Here is a 16,057-nt window from a genome sequence, read left to right as displayed (position 1 = left end):
TGACAACTGGTGGCATAACATTCTCAGTGCCAACAGTTTAGTTCACATTTTGAATAGATTTTACCATTCATTTTGCATCAGTTGTCATTGTGTATGTAATAAAAGAAAGGAAAATTGACATTGATAGTTAGTGTGGAACATGCCTTTATTTACAGTCCAATACACAAGGTTTCTCTCCACAATATAAGTGAGCTCACTTGTTTGCACGCAGTCGAAGTTGTCAATTACTGATGGTATATAATCAGGCAGGCAGTTTGTCACGTGACTAACAGTTAGAGAGCTTGTATTCAGTGAGATACAAAACAAAATCCAGTTTTGTGAACAAAACTGTTTTGCATTTTCTTGCTGAATTTATATCTTACTGAGAAGAGAGATACAAAATGTAGCTCATCTTAATATATACAGTGATATCTTCCATACTCATTGCTTTATGTACAGTGACAGGAAGAAACAACACTGTAAAATAACTAATGTAGAGTGATAAAATTTCAGGAATACATTTGTCTAGGTAACATATTTCATTGATTTAACATTGCAAGATCACAGGTTAATGTAAAGTGTGAGATAAGACATTGCAAATGTGAAATGCTGGTACATTAATAACCAGTGTAACTGCCAGAATGTTGAATGCAATCATACAGATGCCGGATGCTAGTTTGTGTAATGGAGAGCTGTGCCTGTTTCACTTGATCGATCAGTGTAGGGGCAATGAATGCTGTTTGTGTATGACACTGGAATTGTTGTCCAGTGATGTCCCATATGTGACCAGTTGGAGACAGATCTGGCGACTGAACAGGCCAAGACAACACGTAGGCACTCTGTAGAGCATGGTGATTTACAACACCAGTATGTGGGTGAGCATTACCGTGTTGGAAAACATCCCCTGGAAATCTGTTCATGAATCTCAGTACAACAGGTCAAATCACCAGACTTACGTACAAATTTGCAGTCACGGTGAGTGGGATTACCACAAGAGTACTCCTGCCGTCCTACAAAATTTGCACCCCAGACCATAACTCCAGTGTGTCTAGTACACAGACAGGTTGGTTTCAGGCCCGCATCTGGCCTCCTAAACAACAAACAGCCATCACTGGCACCAAGACAGAACCAGCTTTTATCATAAAACACAACAGACCTCCACCTTGCCCTCCAACGAGCTCTCGCTTGACACCACTGAAATCGCAAATGGCAGTGGTTTGGAGTAAGTGGAGTGCATGCTACAGGACATCTGGCCCTGAGCTATCCTTGAAGTAACTGATTTGTAACAGTTTGTTGTGTCATTGTGGTGCTAACTTGTGCTCAAAACGCTGCTGCAAATTTAGTACAATGCGTCAGAGCCATAAGCCGAACATGGTGGTTTTCTCTCTTGGTAGTGCCAAGTGGTCGTCCAGAGCCTAGTCTTCCTATGATTGTACATTCTCGTGACCACCTCCACCAACAGTCATGTTACTGTGGCTACTTTCCTGCCAGGCTTTTCTACAGTATCGCAGTAAAAACATCTAGCTTCTTGTAGTCCTATTACATGACCTTGTTCAAACTCACTGAGGTGTTGATAAAGGAATTCTTGTCTAACATAACTGACCAATTCCACTCTCAAAAGCTACTAATGCTCATGACTGTTACAGCATGTATTTATAGCAAACCTGATCTGCATCCTCATAGTGGCACTACTAGTGCCTCTCTTATGCAACTGGCTTGAAATTTGAATAAATACATCTGTCAGATCCCAAATTTCATTTACGTTGTCCAACTCCTCCTTGGTGTTGTGATATTTTTTTTCTGTCAATGTAGATATAGCTCATTAATTATTTGTTAGTCGAAACCCGAGCTATTGTAGCCAGTTACAATTTGTTTTTGTTCCCACTGTACAATTTGAAGAGTTAAACCTCCGTCATTGGGTGGATTTATCTCATTTAATAAGGCACATATGTATTTTATATGCAACTGCTGGGTAACCTGCAGCATTGTCTGTTAGCAGGGAAAGAAGGCGCCTCTATTTTAGTACAAGGCTCAATGTAATGTGGAGGATTTTGAGCTTTTTTGTTTCAAACATTGTTCTGTTTCTGTCTCCTGCTACCAGACAGTGGCGCATGTTACCCAAAAATCATACACAAAAATTGCATATGTGCCTTATTAACCCTTTAAGGCCTCAGTTTTTATTCTCTAACTTCGACAATTCTCATTTCTTTTTACGTTGCCATAGTAGGTTGGAAATTGATTTAGTAGAAAGAAAACCAGAGAAATACGGTTTTTGGGCCTTTATTTAATTTTTTCAAAAAGGGCTTGAGAGTCCCGTCAAGTTATAATGTTATAGTCATTGACAATGATACTTCACAAGAAGTGGTATAGGTAAAAAAAAAAATTTGCCCTAATTCACACGCAAAAACATTGGGAACACTTTCAGTGAGGTCTTGATTCTGATGGGTGAATCTAAAGGCATGTCCTACACGGCAAAGTCTATGTTGATGATTCAGTAGTCTTGGCCCATAGACGAAAGTTATATTCAGGGATGTGACAGGAATGATCTATTGAAGCAAAAAGTCTTGTAAACGTGTGCTAGAGCTGTGAGCACTACTTCATCTTCAGTATTGTGAAACAAATCTCTTGCTTTCCTTTTTTAGAGAGGAAAAGATATGGATCATAATAAGAAAAAAAGTCTAGTAAACATGGGTTGTAAAGCGCATATGTTAAGAGCTATGAGTACTTATGCAGTAGAAGAGATGTGTTTCATGGAAGGAAAATGAACATGTGCTCATAGCTCTTAAAGTGTGCACTTTAGACTCTTGTGTTTATTGGACTTCCTATTCTAGTTTTGGTCCACACTACCACCTCTCAAAATATAGAAAGCAAGGAGTTTGCTGTAGAAGAGATAAAGCAGAGCTCACAGCTCTTGAAGTTATGCGTTTTAAGAGACCATGTTTTCTAGAATTTTTTGCTTCAATTAATTTTTACAGTAGAAGAAGAATGGGCAGCTTTGAAGAATGAAATAGTGAAGGCAGCAGAGGATCAAGTAGGTAAAAAGAACTCCTTGGGTAACAGAAGAAATATTAAATTTAATTGATGAAAGGAGAAAATACAAAAATGCAGTAAGTGAAGCAGGCAATAAGGAACACTAAAAAACTAACAACATTAATAAACTAAAACTGACGTTTCCGCCAAATTGAAATGTCGTTCCTCAGGTCACGACTGGTTTTGCATGGGGATAGGTGCTTCTATGTATTACAGACTATCAGTGTCTGACATCACTGCTGTAAAACTTTTAATTGGCCCTCTAATATGATTGACTAGTCATGACGTAGGGGAAGATGGAAGGAAAGAGGCTATTCATGGATGCCCATGTCGTCAACAATTGGTAGCTGTCCACCAATCAGCATTCGGCTCCTGGTCGGAAAGTTTTCCTCCCGGTGTGCGCGGAAGTGGACTGACAGTTGCTCTTCAAGTATTTGTGCAGGTACGTCCGTGTCCCATGACGTAAAAGGCTTCAGTGAACGGTTAGGCAACGCCCTCCGCCGACGAGGTTTCAAACCGATTTTTTGAAGCAGTCACTGGATCCACGAAATGGTAGGTTCCACCAAGGATGTAGTCAACAATCTTAACACTGCAGGTGTTTACGAACTACTGTGTGTGTGTGTGTGTGTGTGTGTGTGTGTGTGTGTGTAGCTGCCTACATAGGAGAAACAGGGAGACCTGTCGGATTACGAGTAGCAGAACACGAACGCTATGTACGATTACAACAACATAATAAATTGGCAATAGCGGAACACCACCGTGACTGTGGACAGCCTATCAGGTTCCAGGAAGTCCGAGTACTGGCTAAAGAATTGTGGATGCGAGAACACAAAATACGGGAGGCGATCGAAATTATTAAGCAGCCTGACAACATCAGCAGAGAAGATGGCTACAAACTCCCGGCATCCTGTCTGCCGGCCATCCCAGTCCAATGGGCCGTGAGCGGTCGCAGGGCAGAAGCTGCACGGGACTCAGACGTATCTGCACAAACACTTGTAGAGCAACTGTCAGTCCACTTCCGCACACACCAGGAGGAAAACTTGCAGACCAGAAGCCGAACGCTGATTGGCGGATAGCTGCCAATCGTTGACGACATGGACATCCATGAATAGCCTCTTTCCTTCCATCTTCCCTTACGTCATGACTAGCCAATCATATTAGAGGGCCAATTAAAAGTTTTACAACAGTGATGTCAAACATCTATAGTCTGTAATAAATAGAAGCACCTATCCCCTTGCAAAACCAGTCGTGCCCTGAGGAAGGCTGTTGCAATTCGGTCAGTATTAGTTTATTATTGTTGTTAGTTTTTTAGCAATGACACGGCATAATACCCACAAGAATTTCAGTCACTATGACACTGGCCACGGAAGCATACATTCTTACTCCAATGCAGACTTTCTTCCATGGGACGTGACTTGTAAACCACACTGTATATAGTAAAAATAAGACTTTCCACGTGTCCCATGACTAGCAATAAAATATAGCCATGATCGTAAAGATTTTGAGTTCAAATTTCCTTTGAAAGTGAAAATCCCTTATTTCATTCTGAGAAGAGTTGGGAGATATTTCTTGTTGTCTCTGGTTACTTCAAATATAATTTCTTCATCTTCTGGAGGAAAGTAGTATTCTGTTGATGGTGTTATTTCTTCTTTGTTTGGTGTATAAATTGTTGAGTTAGAATTCTTCAAGAACATATTTTATTGCAAAATCACTTCTTTCATCATTTGGTGTAACAGTGTCAGATCGAAAATCCTCCAGAGTAACTCCTGTATCTCCTTATCTTTCAACATTCTTGCCATGTCCTGTCATGCAAAAACATGAAGCTATAGTCCTGAGGGGATTTAAAAGTACCAATTTTTTTATACAAAGGTTTTCTAAAAATCTTAAATATCTTTTGCTTCTAACATAAGTCGACTTACCAAGAAATAGAGGAAAAAAAATTTGAAGACAAGATTATCACAGTAAGCACAGGATGACCCACATCTTACTGCATGAAACTAAATAGTGTGAGCACTGTGTGCAGTGAGATAAAAAACTGCCCTGTATACACGTCTAACACTCTGTGGAAGTTCAGCAGTGTGTTAACAGCATTCCAAACAAAGAATAAATAGGGCACTGCAGTCCATGTCCTAATGATCTGACGTTCTGCCATTACAGTTTACATATTGTCTTTCAAATAGTTGTGATAAAATTCACAGAATGTTTCTTTGTGTCAAAAATGCATCTTGTACCATTTCACCACATACGCAGATCACCACATACATGGGTACTGTGGATACTGCCTGTGCAGTAAGTTATCTACGCTGCTATACAGACCATTTAATTTTTAAAAAAATCATTTCCATCCTATTAACAGATGTTTCATATCAGTTAAGAACAAAAAAGTGATATGTTGTGCTTACACAGAACAAATTGAAGACAACATTGTACATTATTAACAATAAAATGAAAACATGACAAGCCACAATGTAGTAGAGGCCAATAAACACAGAATCAAATTTCCTCATGACATAGTTGTTCTCTAATAAATGAAGATACAATCCAAAAGATGTTCATTGTAAATATTTGTGCCGTGTTAGGGGCAGTTTGCTGTGCACCTTCTGTGGAAGCAATGAGATTTGTGTAAATCATAACTGTTATGAAGGGATGTAATTGAGAGTGGTGTACAGTCATTATCTGTGGAATTCTTCATAGAGTGAGGAATGTGCAAAAGAGTTTGTTCCTGAAATTATAAAAGAAGTTTAATCATGCAGTGGAAGATAATTATTGCTCATAAAGACTACGGCAACCAGAAAAAATTGTTTTGGAGAGCTTTGTGACAAAGCAAGCTGAGATATTTTTCTTCTCCTCTTCATTTTCCATCTGCCTACTTAATTTTTTTTTAAGAACTAATTACCATTAACATACATGAGTATAATCTGTATTTTTATAAAAGAAAGGTTGGCCCTCGTTTTTAAAGAATATAACACCAGATCTAATTTTGTGCTTAGTTTCATGTATGTAATTGATTTTCTAATGTATTTTGACTATTACTAGTTAGTATCTTTCATTATAGGGTGAAATCAGGAATTTTTTCATAACTTAAATTCTATTGTTGATGTATAAACAAATATAAATTCTGTACTAATTATAAACATTTGGAAAACGAAACACGAGCATTTTAAGTATTTATTTGGCCCTATTCGAAAACATGTTAGCAAAGTCAGCCCTTAATTAATTCCAAAGTAATTAACAGGTTTATCAAAAGTATTGTTTGCGTATCTATATTTGTTAATTTAATGATTGTGTAAGTTCAGTACCTATTATTGTGAGGATATATAAGGGCCCAATTTTTGGACACGAGACAGTCAGTCCACTGCTGAGTTTCAGATGAGGAACCTGTGTTGGTTAGAACAACAATATTGCCTCAACTTAACAGTGAAATAAATGTTACACAATTAGGCCGTGTGTTAAAGCAATGACAGTGTCCGTACGAATGTTCTCAAAAGTATGTTGTAGCAGGTGGCGACTATTTTAAAGGGCAATAAAGAACACTTGTTTGTATCTTTCATTTTGTTTGTTGTCTGGTAGCATTCACTGAACTTTTTAGACACACCACATAGGTGATTCTGCATGCATCCGAAAGGACTGGTCAATTTCACCATCTTCATGATGTTTGGAGCCAGTTTGCCTCTGAAACCCACTGATTTGATTGTTTCTTAGTCTCTGCAGTGTAGTAGTGTAGCCATGTTTCATCCACAGTTATGTACTGGCACTGAAACCTAGCAGGGTTTTGATGGAAAAGTGCCAAAACAGCATCAGAATTGGCCACACAGTTGAGTTTATTCTCCACTAGGAGCAAACAGAGCACCCAAATTGCTGAGATTTTTTTTGTACACCCTCTTTCTCTTGCAAAATTGAAAACTGTATCTTGCACTATGACTTTGTCCTCAACTATTTTGCTCACTTTGATCCATCGATCACTTAAGACCATATCTCGGATTTTGTTAATTACTTGGGGATGCTCACTTTCACTGGTCGTCCTGAACACTGTTCATCTTTTGTGCATGTACAGCCACAATTAATCTCATTTAACCAATTGTAAAAAGTTGCAGACACAGATGTAGATGTGCCCTGAACTTGATTCAAATCATCTTTGGTCTCTCTTCAGTGTTTTCTTTTTAAATAGATAATGTTTCTCTTTTTTTAAGCAGAGGTATTTAATCACACTTGAAACTTGCATTTTTCCATGTTGTGAAATAAACATGAGCTTGTTGCTTCAATCGACTGGGACAATGAAACCATGTGATGGATACTGTGGCAACTTTACCTGCCCTCTAGCAACCGAAGACACTTACTGCCGGCAAAACATTTTGCTACTATGAGTGCCATCTCTTGGATTTTGTAAGAATTTATTGACTGACCTCATAAATTATTTTCTGTCACAGTTTCAAATACATTTCAGTGACAGAATACATCCATTTTCAAGTCATGGCACCTGAAAGTACAAATATGTTCCCTATTAAAACTTCATACAGGTAAAAAGTTACATAGAAAATGTTTATCATGTAATACGCATGAATAGACTTCATTGTATAATGCAATTATTATGAAAGTAGTACATAAAATTTTAACAATCATGAGTACATTGTGTGACACAATTTAACATTTCCTTGTAAATAGGTAGGATGTCTGAACAAGGATGTGGGTCATATGTATGTAGGCACCCATGTGGAAGTGTTGCTGTGCTTAGAGATTTATGCCTCAGACTTTAGTAATGCTTCTTTACAAGTTATTGCACCATGCTTCTCATCATACTTTTAAATTGCTGTTAGTTGTTTGGACCACAGTGTTGGCTACTGGATTAATCTCCATCAGGACAGGTCATAAATGCACACATCGATTCATTACACTGTAGCAGTTGATTCAGAAATACAGGCATTATTTGAATCCCCAAGCCCATTCTCACTAGAAGTAAGTAGTTTTTGGTAGTGGTGCAGTTTGAAGTGTGGTCCACCAAACTGTGAAAATTTTCCACTCTTAAAACATGATCAATTGTTATATGTGATGTGTTCTGTACACGGATAATCTTGCGGTGTTAAGCCCTAGATTTAGAAATTGTGGTCTCAACATACTGTGGGCATGTGAAACACATTGTTGGCCATATGCAACTAAAATAAGGCTGCGAGTTCATAATCTTTCAGTGCTGTAGTCGGTTAAGAAAAAATTGTGTCTGCTGCTTTGGTTTCCTTCTTTATAGGTGCATCTTAATTATGCTTGTCACTGGCCTCACTTCAAGAATAATGGATTCTAGTGTTCGAGAACAAGTTTGGCCAGTATTGGCTAGCTATGCTGTGTGTTGACACTGATTATAAATAAAAAAGTAGTAAACAGTATTAATTTTGTAAATGTTGTATTAATTTTAAGATGATGTCTTGATTAGGTATTGTGGATAGACTAGATTATTATTTCTTAATTGATAGGTATTTGATATGACATTGTTTAAAAATATTGACAGAAATATTACTAGCCATTTACAAATGAAAGTTAAGTTCACTTATAGTGCAACTACAAACTTCATTTATTGTTGCAGGAGCGGCCCATCTCCCTGCCGCCAATGGGCCTGGAAACAAACGAAGATGATTCTTCCTCCCACAAGAGTGACACTGATGTAAAAAGTAAGTACTGCATTACAAACCCATGAGTTAAGCAAGAAAAGTAGGTAATTTATCAGTATGAAGCAATAGCACAAACCTCTATTGTTACTGATTAATGCTGTGTAATATTGGTGTTACAATGTAAAGACTGATATTCTAATAACTTTTGATGAACTAAACATTCATAATTACTTCCTCTGTTTTTACTTGCTGTTCACACATTTTTGTTTTGAGAATATGCCAGCACTGTCAGAGCCCAGCTGTTATTTGATTGAAACTTAATGTAAGTGTGAAAATGGGATGGTGGTTGTGAGAAACGGAAAAATCTGATGAAGTGTGTTCTTGTTACAGTGCTGCCTGACGTTGTGACTCCTGAGGACAGAGAGACTGTAACAATTCCTGAAGACAAAGACACGGCTGTGATATCTGAGAACAAAGAGACAGAAGGGCCAAAGAGAGAATTTGAGAAGGAAAATGATGAAAATGAACGAAAGAAGTTTAAAAAGGAAGAGGAAAGAGACATCCCTGATAAAAAGCCTGTAAGCATTACATGATATACAAGATATATTCAAATTGGTTTGTGGAAGATATTGAAACAGGCCAGATTGTTACCCAGTTGTCAAAAACACACACATTTGTCATCCTACAGGCACTCACACTGAAAACCTTTCCACGATGATTGCTCATTGATGGACAGTGTATCACGGAGCATGTATGTTGCATTCATGCTCTTGCACTCACTGTAATGCTACTTTGCAGCAGTCTATTGAATATTATGATTTGAACTAGTAGCAGTGACCTAAGATATTCTACTATTTTCTAATTCCATATAGTGAGCTGTGTGGACACCATCTTGTTTGTGCTTTTTTTTGTGTTGGAGGGGGTTTATGAAGAACGTGTTACCATACCCGAAGATATCAAAAGTGGAGCTAATCCCCCATACTGGTGGTTATCAGTGTAACATCAAGAAAATGGCAGCAGTTGGTCCAGTCACTGGGGAGTGATATTTCATGGCCATGTTTGATTTTGGAGTGCTGCAATAGGCTCTGATCCCATTTCTATTTGACTACAGTGTCCTCCAAGCAGAATCAAGTGTTTGTTTTCCCATGAGAATAATCTCTCTCCAAAGGCAGTTTAAAATTGAAAGACGATAGCTTTGTCAGTAAAATGTAGTGAAAGTCTATGCCACCTTCCTGTTTCATACAAACACAGGAAAGCACTAACCTATAGTTACTCTTAACACACAGAAATTCAGTATGAGGTGAGAAGCTCTTTATTATTGGCTACTCATTGACAACATCAAATGACTGCAGGACCATAATCAACATTAAGGTTAAAGTATGAATATTGTTCTAGTCCTGGAATTGATTGCAGTCTTACTTTTTAGGTTGAATCTGAACACCACCAACAAAATTTCAAAGGTTTTTCAAGGGGAATTTTCTGAATACATTGATATACGAGGTTCTTGCCATGGTCTCTGGTGGCCTATTATAGAGTAATTGCATTTCCTTTGATTTGTCACACCCATTTATCTTTGTATCTGTATTACACCAAAAATATTGCACAACAGTGCAAATGTTGACAGTGTACATTTTGTGTCTTGTTTGGAAACAAACTTGTTCCATTCATTCATGGTGCTTGCTAAAGGGAACAATAATGCGTACTTTCCTCCCCACCCTCAAACTTGGTACTGCTTGGTTCTGTCTCAAGGTTAGTACAGTAGCATGGATTGGTTTATTGATCAAGAGTTATTTGATACTCACATCTTGTATGGTTTTACTGAATACAATAGCAGAGAGGCATGATGGCACTATGCCGAGCTGTTCCCGTAGAGACAGCAACATCACATCTGAGGGTTGTTGCACTGCTGTCTCTCTCTCTCTCTCTCTCTCTCTTTCTCTCTCTCTCTCTCTCTCTCTCTCTCTCTCTCTCTCTCTGTGTGTGTGTGTGTGTGTGTGTGTGTGTGTGTGTGTGTGTGTGTGTGTGTGTGTGTGCGCGTGCTTGTGCTTGTGCTTGTGCTTGTGCTTGTGCTTGTATGCATGAATGTGTTTTCTATTGTTCTGAAGACTTCTTCTAAAGTTAGCAGTGTTGTCACTTTTGCTTCTATTCCTATCAGTGCGTCAGCTGAATAGTGAGTTGTTACCTTTACTCCTATCATTTATGTTGCACCAAGGACTTTTCATATCTGTATTTATATCATAAACTTTATTTATGTTAAGCTAGTTTAGCCATATAATCTACCAGTGATGTGTAAACGGTGTGTTTTAGGTGCCCAAGAGACAAAGTAGTGAAGGCAGCGAACGGAGGGCATCGCATGATAAAGGTCCTGCCCCAAGACCACCTGTTACAACAGCTCAGCAAGCCAAAACAAAAAATGAGCCTCCACCTCCTCCACCAATGCCTCCAATGTCTCTCATCAGTGGTGTGACACAGGATGAATCAGAGGATGCCGACGACGTTCTGCCAGTAACACCTAGTGCTAAAGATTCTTCTGAAGTTCTCTCCCCATCTGAGCCAGAAGTCCCAGAACAGCTACACAAGGAGTTACTGCCTCAGTCAGATATTCCAGTGCCAAATGACAAAAGTGATTTGGCCCCAACCCCAGTCCGTCCTACTGTTAACAGGGATTCCACTAGGGAAGAAACTATAGATCATTCTAGTGATGTCAGTGTCAAAGACAAAGTTGAAGAAAACATAGCCCAAGTGAGGGCTGTGCAGGATGACAACTTGGAAAAAGAAAAACGTAGATCCTCACGAAGTTCTTTAGGAGATATTGTTATACTTTCAGGTGAGTCTGAGTTTGTAATAATTCAGTCAGCCAGTAAAAGATGTTGGTTTGTTGCAAATTAAAACAGCCATGCCACAGAATTCAAGCTCTCACTTTCTTTCCCCATGAGAGCTTTTGGTACAAACTACTTACTTACGAGGATTGTCGATAAAGTAAGGTCTCCAACAAGCTCCCACCGGGACAGAGTGAGCTAGCGTAAATCTGACAACAGTGCCATTTTCCTTGCTTCCCACACCACTATTCTTGCCAGTCCCCATCTCTTTGTGAAGTCATTCTTGGCATAGTAGCCATTAACAATGGAAGGGAAAATAGACACTCTCGCCAAATGTTAATTGCATTCTGTGATTAGATTTCTGTGGATTAAGGGGTCTGTCCGTATTGAAATCCATCATCGCCAGTTGACCAATGTGTATCAAGAAAAGTCTATGGATATAAAAATGTGCATAAATGGTGTAGGCAGTTCGCAGACAGCCGAACAAATGTGCGACAAGGCCGGTCACAGGCATCCATCAGTTTCTGACGATACAGTGACACAAGTCAAAGTAGTTTTGCTTGCAGATCGGTGTGTGACTATGCAAGAGATTGCTGAACTGATTGAGGACATCTCTGAGACTACTGTGGACAAGATTTTGATGCACTTTTGAAGTATTGCAAGGTGTTCACCAGGCAGGTGCCACAGATGCTCACTGATGAACACAAAAAGAAGCGCATCAAAAGTGCTTGAAAGTTTCTGTGCCATTATCGGGAAGAGGGTGAGGAATTTCTGGATTCAGTTGTAACCAGGGACGCGACTTGGGTCCAATACTTTACACCAGAGACTAAGGAACAATCAAAAAATGACAGCAACCAGTTCTCGAAATGTCAAGAAGTTCAAGCAATCGCCATCAGTGGGGAAGGTGATGGCTTCGGTATTCTGGGATAGGGAAGTACTACAGTCAGTGCAGCAAGGGGCTGCAAGACACTAACGAAGCTACACCAGGATATATAGAACAAAAGGAGGGGTCGGTTGACAAAGGCAGTTTGTTTGCACCATGACAATAGCCACCCTCACATCACCAGCAAGACAACAGATCTAATTGCCAAATTCATGTGGGAAATCATTGACAAACCTAAGTACAGCCCAGATTGGCTCCCAGTGACTACTGTTTTTTTCCCCAGCTTGAAACAACACTGGGGGGGGGGGGGGGGGGGGGGGCGGGGCGGCATCTCAAAAAATGCATTTATCATGATGGGGAGTATGTTGAAAAATAGCTAAAAGTCCAAGCTTTCTGAATCTGTAATTGGTTTTGCAATAAAATGATGTTTACTACGTGAAAAAGAACTGGAGACCTTAATTTACAAACAGCCTTCGTATATTTCATTTATTTGCTGCCATTTACCTTTAGCCTACCATCTGCTGGATAAGACAAATCATCTTTTCAAAATATTAATTATACATCATGTATGCTTTTGTTAATATGACAATTTTTGGACAAATAATATCACTAAAACTAGCCTAGAATGAGATTTGTGGTTACTTGAATATTATTAATTGCTGAAGATTCAGTGTGTCAGCTTATGAAAGGTTGCATAAATCCTCTTCTCCATATCCTGTATGTGAACATCCTTAGGTAAGATACTACTAGAGCTATGGGAGTGGGCCACCTGCACTATATCTTGAGTTGCACGTGCTCAACACCTTAGTTGCCTGTTTGTATTTGATACAGCGTGATTGATAACTGAATGATGTAAAGAATCTTTCTCTTTTCTTTACATTGCCATTTTTGCAAATAGTAGTTCATGAAACAGTTAAAAGTTGATATGGAAACAAATATTTGCAGTTTGTACTGTGTAATAGGTTTGTAAGCTGAGTTAAAGGCTGGTGTAGAGTAGTCACATGGTGCTTCAGGATTGAGTAAGAGATTTGAAGAGTGCAAAAAAATTCGTTAGAGGATTTTTATGTATGTGCTTCACCACAGGAAAGAACTAGCTGTCTTGCCAGTGGTTACAGGCCTGATTTATGTATTTGAAACTCCCAGGAGTTTGTGGTGGTGTTTTTTTACTGGTAAAAATTTGGAGCATTGCTTAAAGTTGGGTTTGTGATTAACTATGTTTCACAGTGTACAATTTACTTTCAGTATGGTCTTCATATTTGTATAGAACATTGAAATATGCAGTATAAAGCAATTTTTCACTTGAGCATGGGACACACATTGTAGCACTTCAGTAATTAGCCCTGTCCAGTATATTTTGGATTTTTTAAATTGAAGCTTTAACTAGAGATGAGAGAGAGTTATGTGAGTATATTGTAATAGTGTAGAAAATTATGTGATTATATTGTAATAGTATATTGAAGTTCTATTTGCGTTCTCCTTAATGTAAACTCTGTTTACTCATATTCAAATCATGCATTTGATGAGAGACGTCCTTAAGGACTCTATTAGGAGCCCAAAACAAGTACATGCTCTTTATGGTAAATTCTTTGTTGGCTTGGCTTGACTTGAAATGCATGTAAATCATAATTATTTAAGTTTTGACAATAACTTAATAGTGTTCATAGTGTTTAAAAAAATCCTGCACGTACATACAGAAGGGTCCAGAAAAAATGTAGGTACTTGTTGATAGTTAATATCTTTGGAACAAAATGACACATATTGTTGCAATTTTGTGCAGTAGCGTGGTCCATTGCTTTCTCAACAGATCATGGCGCGCGTTTCCAATAGATGACAGCGCAGCAATGAATGAAGTAGGATTGTTGTTTGAGCAGCACAAAGCCACATTGAAGTGGTACTAGAAATGCAAAAACTTGATGTTGTACAATGGCGTAATGTGTACACAACACGGCCATGATTGCAAAACAATTTTAAGGTATTTGGGATAAATTTGAAGCCGACAGTACTGTTCAAGATGTGCATAAGGAAAGGCCTGGCCAACCAAAAGCATCAAGTCCATCTTCCAGGGCTGCTGTGTTGCAACATTTTACTAGTTCACCTCAAAAATCTGTGAAGCAGGCTGAACGTGAAAGCGGCTCAGCTGATCAAGCACATGACAAATTCTGAAGATTGCTAAGTGGAAAATGTACATTCTGTGATCGCTGAATGCTGTGAATGAGAATGACGCTGATCGAAGGATGGAGTAATGTGACTGGTTTGAAGGCCTGCTTAGCGAAGATGAATGGTTTGCAAGGGTGGTTATCTGATCTGATTAGGTGCATTCCAAACTGAATGGTACTGTAAACTGCTACAACCGCATGTACTGGGCTCCTGAAAATCCTCACGTTCACGTCGACAAACTTGTTAATCTACCAGGTGTTAAATGTGTGGTGTGTTCTGTCATTGCATGGTTTGATTGTCCCTTTCTTCTTTGAAGGTACCATAATGGGCGTATCTTCATATGCCGCAAATATCAATTTTACTTGCCATCCGAGAGGTGTTTGTAAATGAAAGATTTTACCTACAACAAGATGGTACTCCATCTCTCTTCCACAGAGTTGTTGGAGCCTACTTGGATGTAAATCTACCTGGATGATGAATAGGTCAAAGAGGAGCTGTTGATTACCCACCACAGTCTCCAGCCTTTACACCTCCTGGCTTCTATCTATGGGGGTCCTTGGAAAGTGAAGTTTAGCTACCCTGAACAAACTGAGAAACCATTGAGGTGTCCTGTGCGGCTATCCCTCCGGCAACAGTAGACAGCTATAGGTCGCTCAACAGTTCAACGGCATCGACATTGTTTGACTTCTAATGAGGGGGGTCATTTTGAACACGCAAAATAACCTTCCCCCGAGCAAGAATTGTAATGGTATGTCACTTTGTTCTGTTATTATTGACTATCAAAGTATGGATGCCTCTGTTCATTTTCCCTTTGCAATAAATTTACCATTAGCAAATCATAAGAAGGTGTGTGGCAAAACATATTGAAGTTTCTTCCTATTCTGTTTGTGGATGAGTCAGGTAAGTTGTGAAGTGGATTTTCACAAGATATAAAATATTCTTCAAAAGCGTGCCAGTTGAGATTTTTCAGTCTCCACTGACATCCGTAAGGAAGTAAAGTCCATTTATCACTAAATGTTGATTATATTTCCATACACACTGGGTTATTAAAACATTTATTCTATATAGTTCTCAGGGAAAGTTTTGTAGGACTATAACAAGAACTTTTGTCTTTCCTGCTATTTATGGAATTGTACACTACTGGCCATTAAATTTGCTACACCAAGGAGAAATGCAGATGATTAACGGATATTCATTGGAGAAATATATTATACTAGAACTGACATGTGATTACATTTTCACTCAATTTTGGTGCCTAGATCCTGAGAAATAAGTACCCAGAACAACCACCTCTACCCGTATTAACAGCCTTGATATGCCTGGGCATTGAGTCAAAGAGAGCTTGGATGGCATGTATAGGTACAGCTGCCCATGCAGCTTCAACACACCACTGTTCATCAAGAATAGTGACTGGCGTATTGTGACGAGCCAGTTGCTCGGCCAGCATTGACCAGATGTTTTCAATTGGTGAGAGGTTTGGAGAATGTACTGGCGAGGGCAGCAGTCAAACATTTTCTGTATCCAGAAAGGCCCGTACAGGACCTGCAACATGCGGTCGTGCATTATCCTGCTGAAATGTAGGGTTTCGCAGG

The 16,057-nt window shown here is 39.0% G+C and overlaps 1 protein-coding gene across 2 annotated transcripts in view; it reads left to right on the top strand.

Moving 5' to 3' along the window:
• Positions 1–16,057, top strand: part of LOC126181890 (serine/threonine-protein kinase 10) — a 175,393-nt gene that overhangs the window by 87,083 nt on the left and 72,253 nt on the right. For both annotated transcript variants that reach the window (XM_049924808.1, XM_049924807.1), the window contains exons 8-10: positions 8,582–8,666; positions 8,997–9,184; positions 10,914–11,433. In XM_049924808.1, the coding sequence (XP_049780765.1) occupies positions 8,582–8,666; positions 8,997–9,184; positions 10,914–11,433 (793 nt within the window). The remainder of the gene's footprint in view (positions 1–8,581; positions 8,667–8,996; positions 9,185–10,913; positions 11,434–16,057) is intronic.

Source organism: Schistocerca cancellata, chromosome 1, assembly GCF_023864275.1.
Source record: "Schistocerca cancellata isolate TAMUIC-IGC-003103 chromosome 1, iqSchCanc2.1, whole genome shotgun sequence".
Classification (NCBI taxonomy): Eukaryota; Metazoa; Arthropoda; class Insecta; order Orthoptera; family Acrididae; genus Schistocerca; species Schistocerca cancellata.
The sequence above is the reverse complement of the archived record's forward strand: the minus strand, read 5'-3'. Positions and strand labels throughout refer to the sequence as shown.